This window comes from Bombina bombina, chromosome 5 (genome assembly GCF_027579735.1).
Source record: "Bombina bombina isolate aBomBom1 chromosome 5, aBomBom1.pri, whole genome shotgun sequence".
Classification (NCBI taxonomy): Eukaryota; Metazoa; Chordata; class Amphibia; order Anura; family Bombinatoridae; genus Bombina; species Bombina bombina.
This window is the reverse complement of record NC_069503.1, coordinates 1,157,934,615-1,157,959,202: the sequence shown is the minus strand read 5'-3', so window position 1 is coordinate 1,157,959,202 and position 24,588 is coordinate 1,157,934,615. Positions and strand designations below refer to the sequence as shown.

Here is a 24,588-nt window from a genome sequence, read left to right as displayed (position 1 = left end):
GAAATGACACACTCGTGTCATAGATGATGCAACGTTGTGAAAGGACCCGGCGTCAACTAAGACGCCGGAAATGACGAATTTGCGTCAACGAACGTAACTTCGCGCCAAAAGAAATCTCGCGCCAAGAATGACGAAATAAACTTTAGCATTTTGCGCCCTTGCAAGCCTAATTCTGCCCGCAAATTTGAAAAATGACAGTCAATTGAAAAAAGACAACACCCCAGGTAAGAAATACATTTCTAAAAAATGCATTTTCCCAGATATGAAACTGACAGTCTGCAAAAGGAAATATACTGAAACCTGAATCATGGCAAATATAAGTACAATACATATATTTAAAACTTTATATAAATACATAAAGTGCCAAACCATAGCTGAGAGTCTTAAGTAATGAAAACATACTTACCTGAAGACAGCCATCCACATATAGCAGATAGCCAAACCAGTACTGAAACGGTTATCAGTAGAGGTAATGGAATATGAGAGTATATTGTCGATCTGAAAAGGGAGGTAGGAGATGAATCTTTACGACCGATAACAGAGAACCTACGAAATAGATCCCTGTGAGGAAAACCATTGCATTAAATAGGTGATAATGCCTTCACATCCCTCTGACATTCACTGTACTCTGAGAGAAAACGGGCTTAAAAAATGCTGAGAAGCGCATATCCTTGTAGAAATCTTAGCACAAACTTACTTCACCACCTCCATAGGAGACAAAGTTTGTAAAACTGAATTGTGGGTATGGTGAGGGGTGTATTTATAGGCATTTTGAGGTTTGGGAAGCTTTGCCCCTCCTGGTAGGATTGTATATCCCATATGTCACTAGCTTATGGACTCTTGCCAATTACATGAAAGAAATCTACTCCTCTGTCGTTGGGAATTAGAACAAAAAGAATGAAAATTAGAAACTTGTCCCTTAGACTTGATCTTTTTATCTTGCGGTAGGAAGGCACCCTTGCCCCCTGTAATCGTGGAGATAATGGAGTCCAGGCCTGGACCAAATAAAATCTTTTCTTCAAAGGGGAGAGAAAGAAGTCTGGACTTGGAAGTCATATCTGCAGACCAGGACTTCAGCCAGAGTGCCGAACGGGCCTGAACCGAAAAGCCAGAACCCTTAGCATTTAGGCGAAAAATCTGCATGTTTGCATCACAAATAAAAGAATTAGCAATTCTCAAGGCCTTAATTCTTTCCTGGATAACGTTGAGGGGACCCTACACCTCGATTAAATAAGGAGTCGCACCAGTAGGTAGCTGTTCCAGCAACTGCCGGTTGAAACAAATATCCTGTATGTTGAAACATTCATCTTTTTATCCATCGGCTCTCTGAACGACGAGCTATCCTCAAGCAGGATAGTAGTGCGTTTGGCAAGCGTGGAGATAGCGCCATCCACCTTAGGGACGGAACCCCACAACTCCAATTGAGAGTCCGGGAATACTTTTTTAAAGGAAGACGATGGGGAAAAGGAAGATCCAATTCTGTCCCATTCGTTCTTAATAATGTTCGCCATCTTTAAAGGCACAGGAAAAGTTAAAGGCACTACCCTGTCCTCGTAAACTCTGTCTAATTTAGGAATCAAAGGTTCATCAGGCAGCTTGGCCTCTGGAACCTCTAATGTAGACAAGACTTCCTTTAGAAGAAAATGTAAGTGTTCAATCTTAAATCTAAAGGCTGATTTCTCTGCAGCAGGAGGCTTAGAGGCAGCAGACTCCGTCCCAGAAGCTCAAAGTGCAACTCATCCTCGGATAACTGAGACATAGCAGTGAAATCCAATAAATTACATGATGACCCCAGGGCCGGAGACCTATGTTTAACCTTTCGCACTTGCGTTTAGCAGGGCGAGGCAAAGCACTGAGGGCTGTAGACACCCCCGTTTGTAACTGCGCGGTAAAATCTGGAGGTAAAAGGCCCCCTCCAGATGGAGGATTAAGCATGCTACGGAAAGCTGCGTGTGTAGAAGGAGATGAATGTAGGGTATGTACCTCACGGGACGGCGAGTCCTCAGAGGTGGATGGCTCAGTGGTACTAAAAGGGTTAACCTTCTTTGACCGAATAACGCTGTCAAGGCATGTGGAACATAACTGAGAGGGTGGGCATACCAAAGTCTCCTCACAATACACACAGGTATTACTATTTTTGGAACAGAGGGAATACCCTCTAATATATCAGAATCCTCCATAGCTTAAGTTAATAACAGCAGGACACGATCTCTATTTCTCAAAAACGACACCTTTATACTCCCAATGGCTGGGGCACTCACCACCTCCTAAACCCAGACAATACAGAGAAATAGCGTCTTCTGACAGCCAGCTCGGTCACTAAAGAGGAAATGAAAGCAAGACCACTCCCGAGCACATGAGAAAAAGCGCGCCAAGCTACAAGCTGCGCAGCACTCAAAGTAAAAGTAAAAATCTGTGCGTTCCAGCCACATAATAAACAGCCTATGACCCCAATAACATCTCACACATAAAGCAGCATAAAATCAAAGCATCACATTTGATTAATCCCCACTGTTCAATAATCTCCCTCAGCAGATATTAACCCACGATTCTATTAAGATAAAAGGAGCCACACTGTGACCCTGTCTTCTAGCGTTTTCAACATATGTAAAAATTAAAACGATGTTACCAGAATCCATGCTGTGGAACAGAAACACAACCTCTCAAGTGTGACAGTCTTGTAGCAACGCTCCTGACATGGAGAGAGAAAACAAGCAGGCAGTGAAACTCGTCAACACTGATTACTTAGGAGCTGTTAGCAGGCAGTCTAGATGGTTTCGCAGAAAGACTCTCCCTGCATCTCCAGACTCTAACTTTCGTCAATGCTCTCACTGAGAGGCTGACAAAACTACTTAAAACTCCAGTCCCATATCAAAGGGCAGATACCCCTCCTAAAGAACTACCCTGAAATCTTCTGACACTTCTCTGCCTTCCTCCTGTGACGAAAGGCAAAGAATGACTTGGGGGATGAGGGAAGTGGGATAGGTATTTAAGCCTTTGGCTGGGGTGTCTTTGCCTGATCCTGGTGGCCAGGTTCAGTATTTCCCAACAGTAAGGAATGATGCAGTGGACTCTCCTTATATTAAGAAGGAAATATTGCTATCAAAGTAAAACGCTTGCAAATAAACCTGCCACTAGTTTCTATGGTATCAGGAGCTGTGGCGTTATACATTAGATGTCCATTGAGACTGTAGGTTAATTACCAGAGCCCCCCCTTCCCCAAGCCCCCAGGAAACCCCCCCCCCAGACACACATAATGGCATCCTGATATTGTTCTGGTTCTTTAAATATGTATTGGCATAGGTATATCATAGAAAGTCTTATTCCTCATACAGAGTGATTGTTAGGGTCGGTGCAATTCTGCAGAACAGCGTAGATACCAGGGCAGCTATGAGCGCATAAAACATATTAAAACTGACTAAGTGTACATACCGGGCTATAACATATGTTACTATCAAATTAAATCACTGACTAATATCTCCTCATTACTATTAGCTTTCCCAAAACTCAGGATATCACAACGTCATGAGGTAAGTGTTTGTCGGCATTATGAGTTACTTATAAGCAAGAGGTGGCTTGTCTAAAAACTTCAGCACCATGAAACAAATTGTTTTCCCTTCTCTTCAGTGTAATACTGAGACTTGTAGCTAGGGTTCTCAGAGAGAGGAATAGTGTGCGCTCCGTAGGCAGTCTCCAAGAGGCGAACAGTTGGATCTGTAGCCGTGAGAGGGTTCTTCCTCTATCGATCATAGTTTCTTTGGGGGTCCTCCCTAACTCCCATGTGTATATTATCTGCCTTACTGATCGTTCCTCATGCAGCGGTCTGGCTTGCATGCTACCTAATGCTTCATTCTGCAGCGCTTTATTGTGGATGCCGTATGTTCTACTTGCTACTTTTGGAGTTTTATTCGGCAATGCCTGAGGCGCCATATTGGGCTGGAGTCTGCGGTGGATGATAGAGGCAGTTCCTGAGTGTAACGGCTTCCTTATTTGGTGACTCTGGTTTGACAGGTTTTATCCCGCAACATCATCAGGTGTAATGTGGGTTACAGCTGATTTAAAGCGGTAAGTCAGTAAGGTATCCAGCGGGACTCGATCGATGAGGTCTTGATAAAGTGCATCAAGTTTGAGCCAGTGCACATCATAAATGTCTTTTGGGCCTGTTTTCTCTCCTGTGGCCATGTTAGTTATAGGATGTTGTATATCTGTTCGGTTACCCTCAGATCACCCTTTTTAGATATAGGTGTTGTTTGATAGAGTGATGTTTAAACTTAAGTATGGCCAGCGAAGAAAAAGAACCTCGGGTTACAGAGGGGGGGTGCATTGCCCACTGTGTGCCGCCGCACTAGGCCCTTATTGTCTGAGTCCAAGCTCTGGGATCTAAAATACAGCGTGCTTGGGATATAACACGAAAACGTGCTTTTAGGATGAGTTATCCAAATGGGTTTTGCTGTAAAAGGACTCTTTTTAACCAGCAGTTAATAAGAGATTCAGCTGGATCGCAGAGAAGTGTGACCGCTCATTATCGCTGTTCAGACACGCCTCCTACATGGCATCTTTATATGGATAAGGAGGTAAAGATTGGGTTGTATACTATTGTGTGGTGAGGCTACACAGGGTTATTATATTTGTTACACAGAGCAGGGGGTATTATTACGAACAGATTGAAATTGTGGATTTATTGTTGTTCCTGGTGGAATTAGAGGACTTATAGTGCAACTTGTGTAGGAACTGATACGAACCTGAAACATCTCATTAAGTCCTGGGGGAGTCAGGTTCCACAGCAAGATGTTTTTCAGCAGTTCCTTCAATGCATCTAACGTTTCATAGTACAGGCTCTAGAAACAGATAAAAACGTCAGGTTTAGATCACAGACAGTCTCCATAAGGACTTATACGTGTGACAGCCGCAGGAAGAGCATGGAGACATTTCACATAACCACGAGGTTATGAGCCAGGGCAGGAAAAGACACAGGCTAAAATACAGAAGCGAGCAGTAATCACTATTGTAACCCTGAGCATGTGCAACAATCACTATTGTTTCCCTGAGCATGTGCAGCACATACCTCCTTGTGACGCTCCCCGTAAGTGACAGGACCAGAGAATACACAGGCTAAAATACAGACACGTGCAGCAATCACTATTGTAACACTGAGCATGTGCAGCACATACCTTCTTGTGACGCTCCCCATAAGTGACAGGACCAGAGAAGACACAGGCTAAAATACATAAGCGTGCAGCAATCACTATTGTAACCCTGAGCATGCGCAGCACATACCTCCTTGTGACGCTCCCCGTTAGTGACAGGACCAGAGAAGACACAGGCTAAAACACAGACAGGTGCAGCAATAACTATTGTAACCCTATAGCAGAGCATGCGCAGCACATACCTCCTTGTGACGCTCCCCACAGGCCCCCATTAGTGACAGGACCAGAGAAGACACAGGCTAAAACACAGACATGTGCAGCAATAACTATTGTAACCCTGAGCATGCGCAGCACATACCTCCTTGTGACGCTCCCCCAGACCCCCATTAGTGACAGGACCAGAGAAGACACAGGCTAAAACACAGACACGTGCAGCTATCGCTATTGTAACCCTGAGCATGCGCAACACATACCTCCTTGTGACGCTCCCCACAGGCCCCCATTAGTGACAGGACCAGAGAAGACACAGGCTAAAACACAGACATGTGCAGCAATAACTATTGTAACCCTGAGCATGCGCAGCACATACCTCCTTGTGACGCTCCCCCAAGCCCCCATTAGTGACAGGACCAGAGAAGACACAGGCTAAAATACAGACACGTGCAGCAATCACTATTGTAACCCTGAGCATGTGCAGCACATACCTCCTTGTGACGCTCCCCCAAGCCCCCATTAGTGACAGGACCAGAGAAGACACAGGCTAAAATACAGACACGTGCAGCAATCACTATTGTAACCCTGAGCATGTGCAGCACATACCTTCTTGTGACGCTCCCCATAAGTGACAGGACCAGAGAAGACACAGGCTAAAACACAGACACGTGCAGCAATCACTACTGTAACCCTGAGCATGCGCAGCACATACCTCCTTGTGACGCTCCCCCCAAGCCCCCATTAGTGACAGGAGGCAGAGAAAAGACACAGGCTAAAACACAGACACGTGCAGCAATAACTATTGTAACCCTGAGCATGCGCAGCACATACCTCCTTGTGACGCTCCCCATTAGTGACAGGACCAGAGAAGACACAGGCTAAAACACAGACACGTGCAGCTATCACTATTGTAACCCTGAGCATGCGCAGCACATACCTCCTTGTGACGCTCCCCCCAAGCCCCCATTAGTGACAGGAGGCAGAGAAAAGACACAGGCTAAAACACAGACACGTGCAGCAATAACTATTGTAACCCTGAGCATGCGCAGCACATACCTCCTTGTGACGCTCCCCCAGACCCCCATTAGTGACAGGAGGCAGAGAAGACACAGGCTAAAAAACAGACACGTGCAGCTATCACTATTGTAACCCTGAGCATGCGCAGCACATACCTCCTTGTGACGCTCCCCGTTAGTGACAGGACCAGAGAAGACACAGGCTAAAACACAGACACGTGCAGCTATCACTATTGTAACCCTGAGCATGCGCAGCACATACCTCCTTGTGACGCTCCCCCAGACCCCCATTAGTGACCGGAGGAGAGAAAAGACACAGGCTAAAAACATAATTTATTCTTACCTGATAAATGTATTTATTTCTTGACACGGTGAGTCCACGGATCATCTTAATAACTGTTGGGAATATCACTTCTGAATAGCAGGAGGAGGCAAAGAGCACCACAGCAAAAGCTGATAAATACCACTCCCCCTACCCACAATCCCCAGTTATTTGACCAAAGGGAAAGGAGAAAGGAAGTAATCTAAGGTGCAGAGGTGCCTGAAGTTTATAGAAAAGTAAACTGCCTGAAAAACAGGGCGGGCCGTGACTCACCGTGTCAAGAAATAAATACATTTATCAGGTAAGAATACATTTTGTTTTCTTTCTAATGACACGGTGAGTCCACGGATCATCTTAATTACTGTTGGGAACAAATACCCAAGCTAGAGGACACGGATTATAAGGGAGGGACAAGACAGTTAACCTAAACAAAAGGCACCACTGCTTGAAGAACCTTTCTCCCAAAAGAAGCCTCTGCTGAAGCAAAAGTATCAAATTTGTAAAATTTAGAAAAAGTATGCAAAGATGACCAAGTCGCAGCCTTGCAAATCTGATCTACAGAAGCTCTATTTTTGAAGGCCCAATAAGATGAAACAGCCCTCGTGGAATGAGCCGTGATTTTCTCAGGAGGCTGCTGTCCAGCAGTCTCATATGCCAAGCGAATAACACTCCTCAACCAACAAGAAAGATAAGTAGCCGTAGCTTTCTTACACTTACGCTTCCCAGAAAAAACAACAAATAAAGAAGAAGACTGGCGAAAATCCTTAGTCGCCTGCAAATAATATTTCAATGCACGAACAACATCCAGGTTGTGCAACAAACGCTCCTTATGAGAAGAAGGATTAGGACACAAAGAAGGAACAACAATCTCTTGATTAATATTCTTATTAGAAACAACCTTGGGAAGAAAACCCAAGGAAGTACGCAGAACTACCTTATCAGAGTGAAAAATAAGAAAAGGCGATTCATACTGTAAGGCTGAAAGCTCCGAAACTCTTCGAGCCAAAGAAATAGCCACCAGAAACAAAACCTTCCAAGATAAAATCTTAATATCCAAAGAATGCATAGGTTCAAACGGAGCCTGTTGAAGGACTCTAAGAACCAAATTAAGACACCAAAGTGGAGTACTAGACTTAAACACAGGCCGAATTCTAACCAAGGCCTGACAAAAAGAATGAACATCTGGCACATCCGCCAGGCGCTTGTGCAATAAAATAGATAAAGCAGAAATTTGACCCTTCAGGGTACTAGCAGATAAACCTTTCTCCAAACCCTCCTGGAGAAAAGACAAAATCCTAGGAATCCTAACTCTACTCCACGAGTAGCCTTTGGATTCACACCAATACAAATATTTACACCAAATCTTATAATAAATCTTCCTAGTCACAGGCTTACAAGCCTGAATCATAGTCTCAATTACTGACTCAGAAAAACCATGCTAAGAAAGAATCAAGCGTTCAATCTCCAAGCAATCAGTTTCAGATAAACGAGATTTGGATGAAGGAAGGGACCCTGCAGAAGCAGGTCCTTCCTTAATGGAAGACGCCAAGGTGGAAGGGAAGACATCTCCATCAGATCTGCAAACCAGATTCTGCGAGGCCACGCCGGAGCAATGAGAATCACTGATGCCCTTGTTTGACCCGAGCAATGACCCGAGGAAGAAGAGCAAACGGAGGGAACACATATGCCAGACTGAAAGTCCAAGGAACTGCCAGAGCATCTATCAGAACAGCCTGAGGATCCTTTGACCTCGACCCGTACCTCGAGAGCTTGGCATTCTGACGAGATGCCATGAGATCCAACTCTGGCTGCCCCCCAACTGAGAATCAAGTGGGAAAATACCTCTGGATGAAGTTCCCACTCCCCCGGATGAAAAGTCTGTCTGCTCAAAAAATAATCTTGGCTACCTCTGTCGTCATGGCCAAGGAACTCCGAGTTCCTCCCTGATGATTGATGCCAGCCACTGACGTTATGTTGTCCGACTGTAACCTGATAAACTGGGTTGAAACTAGCTGAGGCCAGGCTAGAAGAGCATTGAAAATTGCTCTCAGTTCCAAAACATTTATTGGAAGTACCGACTCCTCCCGAGTCCATAGACCCTGAGCCCTTAATGAACCCCAGACAGCACCCCAGCCCAGCAAACTGGCATCCGTGGTTACAATCACCCAGGCAGGTCTGCGAAAGCAAGTTCACTGAGAGAGAAGATCCTGAGACAACCACCATGGAAGAGAATATCTGGACATTTGGAACAATCTTTGGAGATAGATCCGCATAATCCCCGTTCCACTGCCTGAGCAAGCATAACTGCAGAGATCTGAGATGGAACTGAGCAAAAGGAATGATGTCCATGACTGAAACCATCAGACCAATAACCTCTATAGAAAAGGAAGAAGGCGCCAACATAGCGTAATTCTGCAAATATATGCTAGATATACAATTTTGAATCAAATACACTCACATGTATTCAAGCACTGTAATGTAGTGCAAACTAAGCAGACCAGAACCTCTGAGTTGTCCGGTAAACTCTCTCCAGGTATATATGACAGGAACAACTGCAAAGGAGTGTGTTTCACTCTGATGTGTGCTCTATAAATATAAGAGACAATCCCCACATAGCATAATACTGTATGAATAAACATATTTTGCTAATAGGTGGATACATTTTACTCACTTGTGGTCTAGCACTGTAATGTAGTGCAGACTAGGCAGGCCAGAGCCTCTGAGCTGTCTGGCAAGCTATCCTCCACGATAAAGTGAAACCAGGTGTATGGTGTATCTTTCAGATTGCTTGAAGAGTTCAGGGTGTGGTTAAAAAACCACAAAAAAGGTTTGTTATTGTGAATAAAAAAAGTGGATCAAAAATAGCAAGTAACTTTAGAAAACTTAAAAACAAGTGTTTATTAAACATAGATAAAATACAGCGACACATTTCTCAGTAATGTTACTGTTGCCTCAGGCTGATCCATTCCCAGATCGGGGGCAGACATTTCATGCTGATTTTTGTCAGGGTGCCAGGAATCAGACTGAGACGAGAAGTGCAAAAATAATCACACCTTTATTCATAGCAAAAAATAATAAAAAGTCCACAAGTCAACTAACAAGCCAGGAGTCAAAACCAGAGCTGGTAGTCAGACGAGCCAAGTCAGGAGCCAAAGCGAATAGTCAGACGAGCCAGAATCAGGAACAAGGAAAACAGCAGAGTCAGGAACAAGCCAGGGATCAGGAACCAGGAAGGACGTCAGGCAGCCAGGTAATACACAGGAACTCTCACAAACAGGTCTGAGATAACGCAAAGGCAAAGCATACTGAACAGAGGCCCTTTAAATAAAAAGAGATGACATCACAATTCTGAGACTGCATCCTGTCTCCCATGGATGATGCACACCAGTATGGCCATAAAAGGAAGTGTAGGAAATGAGCAGCATCCCCCACAATGCACCATAGTCAAGAAGAGAGGTGAGTAAAATGGCTGCCAGCAGCACATGGCAAACAACAGGGAAAAAACCCTGACAGATTTTGAGTCAGCAACAGGCTTCCTGGACTGCTTCCCCTTATTCCAAGACTGATTTGACTTCCAAGATGGCTTGGACTGTTCCTGCTAGGAGGAAGATTTACCAGAGAAGTTACAAAAGGAATGAAAATTACTCTTTAGTGTATTTATTTTATCCTGAGGAAGAGAATGCCCCTTCCCTCCCGTAATATCAGAAATAATTTCAGCCAAACCTGGCCCAAACAAGGTCTTATCCTTGTAAGGAATAGACAAAAGCTTAGACATAGAGGACACATTCGCAGACCAGGATTTTAACCATAAAGCTCTGCAAGCTAAAATGACAAAACCAGACATTTTAGCTCCCAACTTGATGACCTATAGAGAAGCATCTGCAATAAAGGAATTAGTCAACTTTAAATCCTTGATACTATCTTGAATTTCTTCAAGAGGAGTATCTTGCTGAATAGAATCAGACAATGCATCAAACCAATATGCCGCAGCACTAGTAACCGTGGCAATACATGCAGCCGGTTGCCATTGATACCCCTCGTGAACATAAATCTTTTTAAGCAAAGCTTCCAACTTCTTATCCATAGGATCTATAAAGGAACAGCTGTCCTCAATAGGAATAGTGGTACTCTTGGTTAGCGTTGAAACTGCTCCCTCCACCTTAGGAACCATCTGCCAAGATTCCTTAAAGGGACACTGAACCCAAATTTTTTCTTTCGTGATTCAGATAGAGCATGCAATTTTAAGAAACTTTCTAATTTACTCCTATTATCAAATTTTCTTCATTCTCTTTGAATCTTTATTTGAAATGCAAGAATGTAAGTTTAGATGCCGGCCCATTTTTGGTGAACACACTGTGTTGTTCTTGCTGATTGGTGGATAAATTCACCCAAGAATAATTAAGTGCTTTCCATGGTCATAAACCAAAAAAATAGCTTAGAAGCCTTCTTTTTCAAATAAAGAAAGGAAGAGAACGAAGAAAAATTGATAATAGGAGTAAATTAGAAAGTAGCTTAAATTTACATGCTCTATCTGAATCATGAAAGAAAAAAATTGGGTTCAGTGTCCCTTTAATATGATCAGCAATAGGAAACATCTTCCTAAAAATTGGAGAAGGGGAAAAAGGAATCCCAGGCTTCTCCCATTCTCGTGCAATAATATCTGAAACATGATCTTGTATAGGAAAAACTTCCACAGATGAAGGGGCATCAAAAAACTTATTGTTTACTAGATTTTTTAGGAATAACCATGACTGACACCACAGAGTCATCAAAGGTAGCCAAAACGTCCTTGAGTAGGAAACAACCTCAGGTTCAGAAAAATGATTTACACTATCAGAATCCGAGATCTCACCCTCAGATGCTACTGAAGTATCTTCCTCCTCAGACTTATGAGAAGAAACACTAGACACAATTGTAACAGAATCAGAAACCTTATACTTCCTCTTGCACTTCCCCTGTAACATAGAAAAATCAGACAAAGCCTCAGATACTGCCAAGGATATATGGGTAGCCATATCCTGCAAGGAAAAACCAACCTGAGACGAAACACAGTGCACTGCAGAAGATTGGGACGTATGAGGAGAAAGCTGCGGATTAGCCTGAACAGGAGACTCCTGAACAACATCCGCCCTAGACAATGAAGGCTCAGAATCAAAAAGTCTATCCTTGTAATGTAATATTCTCTCAATACAAGAGGAACAAAAAGGGATAGGAGGCTCAACATTAGTATGTAAACAGAGAACAAGCAACAGCTTGCAGGGCCTCTTGGTCCATCTTATTCCAAAGGAAAAAACCTTAATCAATAAAAAATTCTAAGTTCAAATCAGAATTTTAATGAAACAAAAAACATTACTGTCCCTTTAAAAAAAAAAAAAAAGTCTGTTTAAAATTTAAACTAGAAAATCCTTAAACTGCACAATAAATCTTGCAGCAACAATTTTTCACAAAACGAATGCAAAAAGAGACACAAACGTTATAGTCCCTGAAATTCAGACAGAAACTTAAAGAGACACTGAACCCAATTTTTTTCTTTCGTGGTTCAGATAGAGCATGAAATCTTAAGCAACTTTCTAATTTACTCCTATTATCAAATTGTCTTTATTCTCTTGGTATCATTATTTGAAATGCAAGAATGTAAGTTTAGATGCTGGCCCACTTTTGGTGAACAACCTGTGTTGTCCTTGCTGATTGGTGGATAAATTCATTAACCAATAAAAAAGTGCTGTCCAGAGGGCTGAACCAAAATTTAGATGCCTTCTTTTTCAAATAAAGATAGCAAGAGAACAAAGAAAAATTGATAATAGTAGTAAATTAGAAAGTTGCTTAAAATTGCATGTTCTATCTGAATCACGAAAGAAAAAAAATTGGGTTCAGTGTCCCTTTAAAAATAAACAGAGCAACAGCCCCACAAAAAAACCACAGGCAACCTCCACACCTCAGCAAGCTCTGCTGAGGTGCCTACCTGACCTCCTTGCTGCCGGAAACAAAGTCAGAAAATGATCCAGACCCCCATACAGCCGGAGAGAACGCTGAACCACCTCTGAGGAGCTATGCAATAGAGCTGCAACATCCAGGAACAACAGGAAACAGCTAAAAGGGTGCCAAAAACGTCCTTGCTATCTCAGATAAGCCCGCCTATTGTGGGTGTGGCCTAACAAACCTCCCGGTAGCCATTAATACACAAACAAAAAACCTGCACACCAAAGTGAAAACATAATAAACTGAGCCAAACATCCCCAGTGCCTGCAAAACTGCCATACAATAAACCGTTAACCTAGAAGGCTGATTGTATATTTAGACAGAATTAACTGTCAAAGTGCCAAATTCTCCTATATCAAAACAGGGAAAGAAATAGGCACTTACCTTAAAAATCTGTCCGGCAGCAGGACAGCTCACTTTGTATGAGAGGGGCTTCCTACCTCACATGGACCTGTGGAAAAAAGAAAAGGCTGAGTAAACTTACTCAAACTTTCAACCAAGGGCAGCATGAAATTACTTGGGAGGCCCAGTGGGGATTATACCTCACAAGTTCCCAAATGTTTCAAAGCCACCACTTGCTCTACTGAAAAGACTGACATGGACTACGGCTAAACCCCAAAGAAAACCAGAGCAAACTTGCTCTGCTTAAAAAATAACAAGCTCTTGATTGAAGAATCAGACACCTAACTTTACCCCTCCTTGCTACTTATACAAGCAAAGAGAATGACTGGGGATTGTGGGTAAGGGGAGTGGCATTTAACAGCTTTTGCTGTGGTGCTCTATGCCTCCTCCTGCTGGTCAGGACTGATATCCCCAACAATAATTAAGATTATCCATGGACTCACTGTGTCATTAGAAAGAAACACAGACACATGCAGCAATAACTATTGTAACCCTAGAGATGAGCATGCACAGCACATACCTCCTTGTGACGCTCCCCCAGACCCCCATTAGTGACAGGACCAGAGAAGACACAGGCTAAAACACAGACACATGCAGCAATAACTATTGTAACCCTATAGGCAGAGCATGCGCAGCACATACCTCCTTGTGACGCTCCCCCAAGCCCCCATTAGTGACAGGACCAGAAAAGACACAGGCTAAAACACAGACACGTGCAGCAATCACTATTGTAACCCTGAGCATGCGCAGCACATACCTCCTTGTGACGCTCCCCCAGACCTCCATTAGTGACAGGACCAGAGAAGACACAGGCTAAAACACAGACACGTGCAGCAATCACTATTGTAACCCTATAGCAGAGCATGCGCAGCACATACCTCCTTGTGACGCTCCCCCAGACCCCCATTAGTGACAGGACCAGAGAAGACACAGGCTTAAACACAGACATGTGCAGCAATAACTATTGTAACCCTGAGCATGCGCAGCACATACCTTCTTGTGACGCTCCCCCAGACCCCCATTAGTGACAGGAGGCAGAGAAGACACAGGCTAAAACACAGACACGTGCAGCAATCACTACTGTAACCCTGAGCATGCGCAGAACATACCTCCTTGTGACGCTCCCCCAGACCCCCATTAGTGACAGGACCAGAGAAGACACAGGCTAAAACACAGACACGTGCAGCTATCACTATTGTAACCCTGAGCATGTGCAGCACATACCTCCTTGTGACGCTCCCCGTTAGTGACAGGACCAGAGAAGACACAGGCTAAAACACAGACACGTGCAGCTATCACTATTGTAACCCTGAGCATGCGCAGCACATACCTCCTTGTGACGCTCCCCCAGACCTCCATTAGTGACAGGACCAGAGAAGACACAGGCTAAAACACAGACACGTGCAGCAATCACTATTGTAACCCTATAGCAGAGCATGCGCAGCACATACCTCCTTGTGACGCTCCCCCAGACCCCCATTAGTGACAGGACCAGAGAAGACACAGGCTAAAACACAGACATGTGCAGCAATAACTATTGTAACCCTGAGCATGCGCAGCACATACCTTCTTGTGACGCTCCCCCAGACCCCCATTAGTGACAGGAGGCAGAGAAGACACAGGCTAAAACACAGACACGTGCAGCAATCACTACTGTAACCCTGAGCATGCGCAGAACATACCTCCTTGTGACGCTCCCCCAGACCCCCATTAGTGACAGGACCAGAGAAGACACAGGCTAAAACACAGACACGTGCAGCTATCACTATTGTAACCCTGAGCATGCGCAGCACATACCTCCTTGTGACGCTCCCCCAGACCCCCATTAGTGACAGGACCAGAGAAGACACAGGCTAAAACACAGACACGTGCAGCTATCACTATTGTAACCCTGAGCATGTGCAGCACATACCTTCTTGTGACGCTCCCCACAGGCCCCCATTAGTGACAGGACCAGAGAAGACACAGGCTAAAACACAGACACGTGCAGCAATCACTATTGTAACCCTATAGCAGAGCATGCGCAGCACATACCTCCTTGTGACGCTCCCCCCAAGCCCCCATTAGTGACAGGAGGCAGAGAAGACACAGGCTAAAACACAGACACGTGCAGCAATAACTATTGTAACCCTGAGCATGCGCAGCACATACCTCCTTGTGACGCTCCCCATTAGTGACAGGACCAGAGAAGACACAGGCTAAAACACAGACACGTGCAGCAATAACTATTGTAACCCTGAGCATGCGCAGCACATACCTCCTTGTGACGCTCCCCAGACCCCCATTAGTGACAGGAGGCAGAGAAAAGACACAGGCTAAAAAACAGACACGTGCAGCAATAACTATTGCAACCCTGAGCATGTGCAGCACATACCTCCTTGTGACGCTCCCCGTTAGTGACAGGACCAGAGAAGACACAGGCTAAAACACAGACACGTGCAGCTATCACTATTGTAACCCTATAGCAGAGCATGCGCAGCACATACCTCCTTGTGACGCTCCCCCAGACCCCCATTAGTGACAGGACCAGAGAAGACACAGGCTAAAACACAGACACGTGCAGCAATAACTACTGTAACCCTGAGCATGCGCAGCACATACCTCCTTGTGACGCTCCCCCAGACCCCCATTAGTGACAGGAGGCAGAGAAAAGACACTGTTCAGGCAGGTGTTCATCACATCAGATTTAAACGTGTCAATCAGGGGCGGCTCCAGTTTTCTGAACACAAAATAAGGAACAACACCCTTTGCTTAACAACATCACATATCTAGTTCCAGCTGACGAGCCTATTGATGTGATTGTGTGGACTTATAGAGCTTGGAAGAACCTGGGATATGCAACAGTAACCTCTAATACAAACACCATCTTGCTAGTCTCAAAAAGGGACATAAAACCCAATTTTTTACTTTCATGATTTTGATAGAACAAATATTTAAACAGAATCGGGTGAAATGTGTCCTCCTCCTTTGGGACCACGAAAAGGTTTGAATAGTACCCTAGACCCCTTTCTGCTAGAGGTACCGGTACAAAAACTCCTAGAGAGGAGAGATCCCTCACACACTCTAGGAAGGCATGTCGTTTTTCTGGTTTTGTCGATAGATTTGACAAGAGGAATCTGCCCCTGGGGGGATGACTCTTAAAACCTATCCTGTACCCCTGGGTAACAACCTCCAGAACCCAAGGATCCTGTACGTCTCTCATCCAAACCTCCACAAAAAGAGATAGTCTGCCCCCTACGAGATCCAGAGACGGATCGGGGGCCGCCCCTTCATGCCGATTTTGTCACGGCGGGTTTCTTGCTCTTGCTTCTTGCTCTTGCTTTATTCCAAGACTGAGCAGGCTTCCAAGATCCCTTGGACTGGTCGGGTTTCGCAGCAGGTCGCTGTTGTTGGGACTTGTTCGAACGAAAGGGACGAAAATTAGGACCCTTAGGTTTATTCTTCTTATCCTGTCTTCTTGCGTTATCATTACATATATAAAAAATGAAACAATCTTATCAGAATCAACGCCGTGGAACAGGAACACAGCCTTTCAAGTTTGACAGTGTGTAGTGTGAAGAAAGCAGGCAGCGAAACTCGTCAACGCTAATTACTTAAGGAGCTGTTAATATGAGTCGGGATGGTTTCGCAGAAAGACTCTCCTTGCATCTCCGGACTCTAACTTTCATCCATGCTTTCATATACATGACTAAGGACCTAAAGCAGGCCTGAAACGTTGTATGTTTTGCTCTCTGGACCTTATGTGAACAATAAAGGTCTTTTTTTGAGGCTGGAATACCCTTTTTTTGTTATTGGATTACAATTAAGACGTGGCAGGTCCTATATTCCGTGCCCCACAACTAAGAGACAGGTGTGCTGTTTTCCAAAACCTTTGTGGAGTTACTCACTGAGAGGCTGACAGGACTACTTAAAACTCCAGTCCCATCTCGAAGAGTACTACCCTCCATAAGAGACTACTCCGAAATCATCTGACACATCTCTGCCAACCTCCTGTTACGAAAGGCAAAGAATGAATGGGGGATGAGGGGAGTGGGGAGGTATTTAAGCCTTTGGCTGGGGTGTCTTTGCCTCCTCCTGGTGGCCAGGTTCTGTATTTCCCACAAGTAATGAATGAAGCCATGGACTCTCCTCGTATTAGATGGAAATGGGCCTAGATCAATACTTTGAGTTGTCTACTAAAAACCACCCATAATTTATGCTTACCAGATAAATTCCTTTTCTTCCGGATAGGGAGAGTCCACGGCTTCATTCCTTACTGTTGGGAAATACAACAGCTGGCCACCAGGAGGAGACAAAGACACCCCAGCCAAAGGCTTAAATATCCCTACCACTTCCTCATTACCCCAGTCATTCTGCCGAGAGTACAAGGAAAAGTAGGAGAAACATTAGGGTATAAATCGTGTCAGAAGAATAAAATAAATAATAGGGGACCGCCCATAGACAAGAAAAAACGGGCGGGGGCCGTGGACTCTCCCTATCCGGAAGGAAAGGAATTAATCTGGTAAGCATAAAACAGAATTTATGCTTACCTGATAAATTACTTTCTCCAACGGTGTGTCCGGTCCACGGCGTCATCCATTACTTGTGGGAAATGTTCTCCCCCACAGGGAAAGACAAGGAGAGCACACAGCAAGAGCTGTCCATATAGCTCCCCTTCTGGCTCCGCCCCCCAGTCATTCGACCGACGGTTAGGAGAAAAAGGAGAAACCATAGGGTGCCGTGGTGACTGTAGTGTATAAAGAATTTTTTTTCAACCTGATTAAAAAAAAAAAAAAAACCAGGGCGGGCCGTGGACCGGACACACCGTTGGAGAAAGTAATTTATCAGGTAAGCATAAATTCTGTTTTCTCCAACATTGGTGTGTCCGGTCCACGGCGTCATCCATTACTTGTGGGAACCAATACCAAAGCTTTAGGACACGGATGAAGGGAGGGAGCAAATCGGGTTACCTAAACGGAAGGCACCACGGCTTGCAAAACCTTTCTCCCAAAAACATAATTTATGCTTACCTGATAAATTTATTTCTCTTGTAGTGTGTTCAGTCCACGGGTCATCCATTACTTATGGGATATATTCTCCTTCCCAACAGGAAGTTGCAAGAGGATCACCCAAGCAGAGCTGCTATATAGCTCCTCCCCTCACATGTCATATCCAGTCATTCGACCGAAACAAGACGAGAAAGGAGAAACTATAAGGTGCAGTGGTGACTGGAGTTATAATTTTAAAATTTAGAACCTGCCTCAAAAAAAGGACAGGGCGGGCCGTGGACTGAACACACTACAAGAGAAATAAATTTATCAGGTAAGCATAAATTATGTTTTCTTTTGTTAAGTGTGTTCAGTCCACGGGTCATCCATTACTTATGGGATACCAATACCAAAGCTAAGTACACGGATGATGGGAGGGACAAGGCAGGAACATTAAACAGAAGGAACCACTGCCTGTAGAACCTTTCTCCCAAAACCAGCCTCCGAAGAAGAAGAAGTGAAAGTGTCAAATTTGTAAAATTTGGAAAAAGTATGAAGTGAAGACCAAGTTGCAGCCTTGCAAATCTGTTCAACAGAGGCCTCATTCTTAAAGGCCCAGGTGGAAGCCACAGCTCTAGTGGAATGAGCTGCAATTCTTTCAGGAGGCTGCTGTCCAGCAGTCTCATAGGCTAAACGTATTATGCTACGAAGCCAAAAAGAGAGAGAGGTAGCCGAAGCCTTTTGACCCCTCCTCTGTCCAGAGTAAACGACAAACAGAGAAGAAGTTTGTCGAAAATCTTTAGTTGCCTGTAAGTAGAACTTCAGAGCACGGACCACGTCTAGATTATGCAAAAGACGTTCCTTCTTTGAAGAAGGATTAGGACATAACGATGGAACAACAATCTCTTGATTGATATTCCTGTTAGAAACAACCTTAGGTAAAAACCCAGGTTTAGTACGCAGAACTACCTTGTCTGAATGAAAGATCAGATAAGGAGAATCACAATGTAAGGCAGATAACTCAGAGACTCTTCGAGCCGAGGAAATAGCCATCAAAAACAAAAACTTTCCAAGATAAAAGCTTAATATCAATGGAATGAAGGGGTTCAAACGGAACACCCTGAAGAACTTTAAGAACCAAGTTTAAGCTCCACGGAGGAGCAACAGCTTTAAACACAGGTTTAATTCTAGCCAAAGCCTGACAAAAGGCCTGGACGTCTGGATGCTCTGCCAGACGTTTGTGTAAAAGAATAGACAGAGCTGAAATCTGTCCCTTTAGCGAACTAGCGAACTAGCGGATAAACCCTTTTCTAAACCCTCTTGTAGAAAAGCTAATATCCTAGGAATCCTAACCTTACTCCATGAGTAACTCTTGGATTCGCACCAATATAAATATTTACGCCATATCTTATGGTAAATTTTTCTTGTCACAGGTTTCCGAGCCTGTATTAATGTATCAATAACCGAATCCGAAAACCCACGCTTTGATAGAATCAAGCGTTCAATTTCCAGGCAGTCAGCCTCAGAGAAATTAGGTTTGGATGGTTGAAAGGACCCTGAATTAGAAGGTCCTGCCTCAGAGGAAGAGACCATGGTGGACAGGACGACATGTCCACTAGGTCTGCATACCAGGTCCTGCGTGGCCACGCAGGCGCTATCAGAATTACCGATGCCCTCTCCTGTTTGATCCTGGCAATCAGCCGAGGTAGCAACGGAAATGGTGGAAACACATAAGCTATGTTGAAAACCCAAGGGGCTGCTAATGCATCTACCAGCACTGCTCCCGGGTCCCTGGACCTGGATCCGTAACAAGGAAGATTCGTGTTCTGGCGAGATGCCATGAGATCCAGATCCGGTTCGCCCCAACGACGAATCAGTTGAGCAAATACCTCCGGGTGAAGTTCCCACTCTCCCGGATGAAAAGTCTGGCGACTTAGGAAATCCGCCTCCCAGTTCTCTGCGCCTGGGATGTGAATCGCTGACAGGTGGCAAGAGTGAGACTCTGCCCAGCGAATTATCTTCGAGACTTCCAACATCGCTAGGGAACTCCTGGTTCCCCCTTGATGATTGATGTAAGCCACAGTCGTGATATTGTCCGACTGAAATCTGATGAACCTCAGCTTTGCTAACTGAGGCCAAGCCAGAAGAGCATTGAATATTGCTCTTAATTCTAGAATGTTTATTGGGAGGAGTTTCTCCTCCTGAGTCCACGATCCCTGAGCCTTCAGGGAATTCCAGACTGCTCCCCAGCCTAGAAGGCTGGCATCCGTTGTTACAATCGTCCAATCTGGCCTGCGAAAGGTCATTCCTTTGGACAGATGAACTGGTGACAACCACCAGAGAAGCGAATCCCTGGTCTCCTGGTCCAGATTTAGCAAAGGGGACAGATCTGAGTAATCCCCGTTCCATTGACTGAGCATGCATAGTTGCAGCGGTCTGAGATGCAGGCGCGCAAATGTCCATTGCCACTACCATTAAGCCGATTACCTCCATGCACTGAGCTACCGATGGGCTTGGAATGGAATGAAGGACACGGCAAGCATTGAGAATCTTTGATAACCTGGACTCCGTCAGGTAAATCTTCATCTCTACAGAATCTATAAGAGTCCCTAGAAAAGGAACCCGTGTGAGTGGTAACAGAGAACTCTTTTCCACGTTCACTTTCCACCCATGCAACCTCAGAAATGCTAGAACTATCTCTGTATGAGACTTTGCATTCTGAAAATTTGACGCTTGTATCAGAATGTCGTCTAGGTACGGAGCCACCGCTGTGCCTCGTGGTCTTAGAACCGCCAGAAGTGAGCCCAGAACCTTCGTAAAAATTCTCGGGGCCGTGGCTAACCCGAAGGGAAGAGCCACAAACTGGTAATGCCTGTCTAGAAAGGCAAACCTTAGGTACAGATAATGATCTTTGTGAATCGGTATATGAAGGTAAGCATCCTTTAAGTCCACCGTGGTCATATATTGACCCTCTTGGATCATGGGTAGGATGGTTCGAATGGTTTCCATCTTGAACGATGGTACCCTTAGGAATTTGTTTAAGATCTTTAAGTCCAAGATTGGTCTGAAGGTTCCCTCTTTTTTGGGAACCACAAATAGATTTGAGTAAAATCCTTGTCCCTGTTCCGATCGCGGAACTGAGTGGATCACCCCCATGATTAAGAGGTCTTGTACACATTGTAGAAACGCCTCTCTCTTTACTAGGTTTGTCGATAACCTCGAAAGATGGAACCTCCCTTGTGGAGGAGAGGATTTGAAATCCAGAAAGGTATCCCTGAGATATAATCTTTAACGTCCAGGGATCCTGCACATCTCTTGCCCAAGCCTGGGCAAAGAGAGAAAGTCTGCCCCCCACTAAATCCGTCTCTGGATAGGGGGCCCTGACTTCATGCTGTCTTAGGGGCGGGAGTAGGCTTTCTGGCCTGCTTGCCCTTGTTCCATGACTGGTTGCCTTTCCAACCTTGTCTGTAACGAGCAGTAGTTCCTTCCTGTTTTGGAGCGGAGGAAGTCGATGCTGCTCCTGCCTTGAAGTTACGAAAGGCACGAAAATTAGACTGTTTGGCCTTTGGTTTGGCCCTGTCCTGAGGAAGGGCGTGGCCCTTACCTCCCGTAATGTCAGCAATAATTTCCTTCAACCCGGGCCCGAATAAGGTCTGCCCTTTGAAAGGAATGTTAAGTAGTTTAGACTTGGAAGTTACATCCGCTGACCAGGATTTAAGCCAGAGCGCTCTGCGCGCCTGTATGGTGAATCCGGAATTTTTAGCCGTAAGTTTGGTTAGATGTACTACGGCATCTGAAACAAACGCATTAGCCTGCTTAAGGGTTCTAACTTTGCTCAAGGCCTCATCCAACGGCTCTGTGCGAATCGCCTCTTCCAGAGACTCAAACCAGAATGCCGCTGCAGCCGTGACAGGCGCAATGCATGCAAGAGGCTGCAATATAAAACCCTGTTGAACAAACATTTTCTTAAGATAACCCTCTAATTTTTTATCCATTGGATCTGAGAAAGCACAGCTATCCTCCACCGGGATAGTGGTACGCTTGGCTAACGTAGAAACTGCTCCCTCCACCTTAGGGACCGTCTGCCATAAGTCACGTGTGGTGGCGTCTATAGGGAACATTTTTCTAAATATCGGGGGAGGGGAAAAAGGCATAGTATCTATCCAACCTACACAATTTCTCTGGAATTGCCACCGTGTCGCAATCATTCAGAGCCGCTAATACCTCCCCTAGTAACACACGGAGGTTCTCAAGCTTAAATTTAAAATTTGAAATTTCTGAATCCGGTCTCCCCGAATCAGAACCGTCACCGACAGAATGAAGCTCACCATCCTCATGTTCTGCAAGTTGTGACGCAGTATCAGACATGGCTCTCGTGTCATCAGCGCGCTCTGTCCTTAACCCAGAGCTATCGCGTTTGCCCCTTAATTCGGGCATATTATATAATACTTCTTTCATAACATTAGCCATATCATGTAAAGTGATTTGTAAGGGCCTAGATGTACTAGGTGTCTCAATCTTACGCATCTCCCGAGCGGGAGACGCAGGTACTGACACGTGAGGAGAGTTAGGCGGCATAACTTCCCCCTCGTTGTCTGGTGATAGCTTCTTTATCGGTACAGATTGACTTTTATTCAAAGCAATATCAATACAATTGGTACACATCGTTCTATTGGGCTTCACATTGGCTTTTGAACATGATGAACAAACAGTTTCCTCTGAATCAGACATGTTAAAACAGACTTAGCAATGAAAATAACAAGCTTGGAAATCACTTTCAATAAGTTTTACAAGCAATCTAAAAAACGCTGCAGCGCTTCAAAAATACAGATATAATTAAACAATTCTTAACAAGAAGTGTACTATTAGCAGAGGATTGCACCCATTAGCAAAAGGATGATTAACCCCTCGATACCCAAAACGGATAAAACAGATATCAATTAAGATTTAACGCTTTTAATCACAGTAAGCACACTGTCACAGATCTGCTGTGACTGATTACCTCCCTCACAAATGAAATTTGCAGACCCCTGAGCTCTCTAGAGACGTCCTGGATCAAGGAGGAAGAAGCAGAAAGACTGTGCAATAATTTTAACTGCTCAATAAGGCGCTAAAACAAGGGCCCTCCCACTCCAATCACAACAGTGGGAGCCCTGATATTACGGTTTCCATGCAGAAAAATATGTTAGCCATGTGGAAACAAATCATGCCCAAAGCGATTTATCACCAAAGTACCTCACAAAAAAACGAATAACATGCCAGTAAACGTTTTATTAAAAAACAACATTTTTCAATGTCATGCAAAGCTATCACTAAGCCTGCTACCAGTCGCTACCACTGCAGAGAAGGCTTAAGTATTATTTCAGTGTTAACAGTATTTTCTCAGTCAAATTCTAGTCCCTAGAATATAACTCGACTGCGCATACATTTATCAGCCTGATACCAGTTGCTACTACTGCATTTAAGGCTGTACTTACATCATACGGTAACAGCAGTATTTTCTTAGTCAATTCCATTCCCAGAAAATAAAGTACCGCACATACCTCATTTGCGGAGGACCCCGCATGCTATTCCCAGTCTGAAGTTACCCCACTCCACAGAATGTCGAGAACAGCCAGTGGATCTTAGTTACGCCTGCTAAGATCATAGATAAAAAACGCAGGTAGTTTCTTCTTCCAAATACTGCCTGAGATAGAAAAACAGCACACTCCGGTGCCATTTAAAATAACAAACTTTTGATTGAAGAATAGTTAATAGTTAAGTAAAAACTCCAGCTCCTCTTGCGACCTCCTTCTTTGTTGAGGGTTGCAAGAGAATGACTGGATATGACATGTGAGGGGAGGATCTATATAGCAGCTCTGCTTGGGTGATCCTCTTGCAACTTCCTGTTGGGAAGGAGAATATATCCCATAAGTAATGGATGACCCGTGGACTGAACACACTTAGCAAGAGGAAATAGCCTCCGAAGAAGCAAAAGTATCAAAATTGTAGAATTTGGCAAAAGTGTGCAGAGAAGACCAAGTCGCTGCCTTACATATCTGGTCAACAGAAGCCTCGTTCTTGTAGGCCCATGTGGAAGCCACAGCCCTAGTAGAGTGAGCTGTGATACGGTCAGGAGGCTGCCGTCCGGCAGTCTCATAAGCCAAGCAGATAATGCTTTTCAGCCAGAAAGAGAGAGAGGTAGCAGTAGCTTTTTGACCTCTCCTCTTACCAGAGTAAACGACAAACAAGGATGAGGTTTGTCTAAAATCTTTTGTTGCTTCTAAATAGAACTTTAAAGCACGAACAACATCTAAATTGTGTAATAAACGTTCCTTCTTTGAAACTGGATTCGGACACAAAGAAGGAACAACTATTTCCTGGTTGATGTTCTTGTTGGAAACAACTTTTGGAAGAAAACCAGGCTTAGTACGCAAAACAACCTTATCTGAATGGAACACCAGATAGGGTGGATCACACTGCAAAGCAGATAATTCAGAAACTCTTCTAGCAGAAGAAATAGCAACCAAAAACAGAACTTTCCAAGATAGTAACTTAATATC

At 44.4% G+C, this 24,588-nt stretch overlaps 1 protein-coding gene across 1 annotated transcript in view; it reads right to left on the bottom strand.

Annotated features, from left to right (window-relative positions):
• Window positions 1–24,588, bottom strand: part of MROH1 (maestro heat like repeat family member 1) — a 1,587,326-nt gene that overhangs the window by 497,350 nt on the left and 1,065,388 nt on the right. The window contains exons 24-25 of the mRNA XM_053715983.1: window positions 15,681–15,798; window positions 4,743–4,838 (exon numbers count right to left, since the gene is read on the bottom strand). Of these exons, the coding sequence (XP_053571958.1) occupies window positions 4,743–4,838; window positions 15,681–15,798 (214 nt within the window). The remainder of the gene's footprint in view (window positions 1–4,742; window positions 4,839–15,680; window positions 15,799–24,588) is intronic.